The following is a 3,065-nucleotide window of genomic DNA, read 5'->3' on the forward strand; positions in this document are numbered from 1 at the left end:
CATTATGTATTTGCTATTTGTTATGGGTAGCTATATTTGTTCCACTATTTTACAGGGTGACAGAAAGGGAAAGTAAGGTCAGAGCCAGCCAGGATTAGTAATTTACCAAACTGTCCTTCTAACTGGACTGATATTTTAGGACATGGGAGGAATGAAAGAGCCTACACTACTGTAGTTCAAAGGGAGGTATGTTTTTTGATGTAATAGTAATTGTGTTTTTAAGAATGACATTCATATTTCAGATGCTAGTCATATTCATAAGTTGACACTGGAAGTGATGATCACCTGATTGTTACCTGGTTATTGTTCCTTTCTTTCTAAAGTTTTGTCCTTCAGGTTGTGTTTCCAAACCCTTTATCGAGGGAGGGATTGACCAAAGAAGATCGTGCAAAAGCGTTAATCTCCAAGCAGATCCTATGGTATTTCTGGTAGCTGTACACAATCCTAGGCCAGCTTCAATCCTCTGCCAGCTTTGATACTATCATATGCTACCATAGGATCTCCTTGGAGATTACAATAGTTTTACCACAATAGGAGAAACAAGTTATTGGTTGCTTGTATCTACTTATTTGTTTTCTTGTGTCCACAGCTCTTAGCGACCCCCAGAAGAGGACGATCTATGACATCTACGGTAAGAAGGGTCTGGAGGTGGAGTGGGACGTGGTTCCCAGGACACGGACGCCGCAGGAGATCCGAGAGGAGTACGAGAGACTACAGAAGGAACGGGAGGAGCGCAGACTACAGCAGAGAGCCAACCCTAAGGTGTGTTGATTTGATGTGATTAAGACTTGTTACTTAAACCCTGAAATAGACCAATCCAGGGCTCGAAATACCACCTGCATATGTGCAGGAAAAACTGGACCTGTGCAGGTATTTGTGATGTCTACCTGCACCTAACCTGCACTGGTCCATGCACTGGGTTTTATACATAAATTTCATATGATGTAGATGTATGTGGATTGATATAAGCTGCATTGAATGTTAACACCTAGAAAGTGGAAAAGAAAAATAGCAATGGTTCCTGAGCATTTGGTGTGATCCATGCTTCCTGAATTTAGAGTGGTGCAGGTAAAATTTGAATGGTGCAGGTAATTTTCAATGTTACCTGCACCAGTGCAGGACTATGCAGAAAAAAGTATTTTTGAGCCCTGCCAATCCCATAGCCCTGCCAATCTCTGTTAAAACATAGAAACGAAACAAAACAAAACATGAAAATGCATTACATTTGACATACATGTACATGTGTATGCAGCCTTTCTCTCATTGGCCAAACCGATATTGGTAGTTGCCATTCTCTCATTGTATGATCAGCTAATTGTTATGATTGGCTGTAAAGTTTGATCTACTGTTAACCAGGATTAGATAGGACAATCCTGTACAGATAGCTTTTCAAGTGGATTTTCAAATAAAGTCTCAAGTCTCTACAGATAACTTTTCAACTACATATATTTCATGCATTTAATATTTCTTTAAATCATACAATTGTTTGTTTGTTTTTCATTTTGACCTGAATTTTTTTAGAATTTTATTTTTTGCCCAANGATTTTTTAATTCCGTTCAATGTTGAAGTCTGCGACTGTTGGCCGGGAGCGTTAGTAGTATAAGCGATAATAGGCCAACAGTCGACTCTGCGGCTACTTAATAATAAGCTTAAACAGTAGTAGATATCACTTTTGAAGGCTACAGATCAGAAGTTCTGAATCTAGGATGACACTTGAACTTGCTATTGAACGTTAGGACAGCTTAAAAAATTGAGATTGAATTACTGTATGCAGTAATCTGCAGAACTTGAAAAAAGTTGTGAAAGCCTTCTGCAGAGATCTACAAATTCCAACTGCGGCCATGTGAATTCAAAATAAACAGCTCACAAAACTGACGATCTTCGTATTAAGTGAAAATAGCTAACTTAGTAAGTGAATGCCTGTATATAGTTGTAACGCAGTATGAAAAGCTAGCAAATTCTAGCATTAATCCGATGTTATAAAACTCTGTCATTTTTTTTTATGCCATCCCAGAACACTGAAAATCTTCAAAATGTTCAAGAACAACACAGGCGTTAAAAGTCAGTGACCACATGTTACTGCCTAAATAAACTTCCCATGGGAGACACAACTTTTCAATAAATGCAAATAAAATTAGAATTAGAGCACTGTGACAAAAAACATAGATAGCAAACATAGTCTGGGATCTGATTCCGGGGATAGATTATATGACAGCAGCATCGAGGTTGCACCTAAACTTTCTCAGGGTGTGTATCTTGATTGACGGGGCGGCTCTTTTGAAAATCAAAAGTCACCTCCCTGAGGTTTTGTCCATGGAAAATTCGCATTGGCAGCAAAGTCTCCATCTGGTGATTGCCAGAAATTATTGGGGGAAATCCTTCTTACACCACCTGATGACATTTGACCTCAATAAAGAATACCTGATGATATACACACTGCACTTCCTTTACAGTTTTCCGGACACTCCAGACATGGCGAAAAGCCTATTTTTCTAACGTTATCAAATTGCCAAAATCCTTACCTGTAACATCTTGCTAAAAAAATACCAATGTTCCCAAGAAAAACACTTTAAACTTTGTTTTAAAAAGACTGCCGCTGTATGGACTCATTTGGACCTTCTGCATCGGTGTGGATTGGTGACCTTTGCCCTAAAGTAAAATTTTGTCGAGTGTCCTATTTCTGGTGCAAGTTTGCACGCACAATATAACTAGACGTATCTCACTCTCAGTGGAGCGTATTTATTTTATTTTCTCTGGATAATTTTGATTTAAACTTAAAGTACAGATACCCGGAGAAGGAAGAAAAACTCCATTAATCCAAATTTATCAAGTTACCGTTTATGTTTTAGTTAGGAAAATTTGTGTGGAACTTGCCCCCAAATTGGGGGTGCGTACTTTAATATAATGGTAATAAAACAAAGTTGGCTAAATGTGCAGATATAGAGTCAATTCCACTTTACCAAGAGGGTAGTCAGCCTTGTCCAAAACAAGGCGGCAGGCGGGGGATTTTAGCCCGCCTACTTACATTTTTCCAGCCGGCTACTTTGGGGTAGAATTTCAAAAA

The 3,065-nt window shown here is 38.7% G+C and overlaps 1 protein-coding gene across 1 annotated transcript in view; it reads left to right on the forward strand.

Annotated features, from left to right (window-relative positions):
* The window catches only part of LOC118430940 (dnaJ homolog subfamily C member 11-like), a 2,147-nt gene extending 1,376 nt beyond the window's left edge, over positions 1-771 (forward strand). The window contains exon 3 of the mRNA XM_035841968.1: positions 590-771. Within this exon, the coding sequence (XP_035697861.1) occupies positions 590-771 (182 nt within the window). The remainder of the gene's footprint in view (positions 1-589) is intronic.
* Positions 772-3,065: the final 2,294 nt, after the last annotated feature.

The sequence above is a fragment of the Branchiostoma floridae genome, chromosome 14, assembly GCF_000003815.2.
Source record: "Branchiostoma floridae strain S238N-H82 chromosome 14, Bfl_VNyyK, whole genome shotgun sequence".
Taxonomy (NCBI): domain Eukaryota; kingdom Metazoa; phylum Chordata; class Leptocardii; order Amphioxiformes; family Branchiostomatidae; genus Branchiostoma; species Branchiostoma floridae.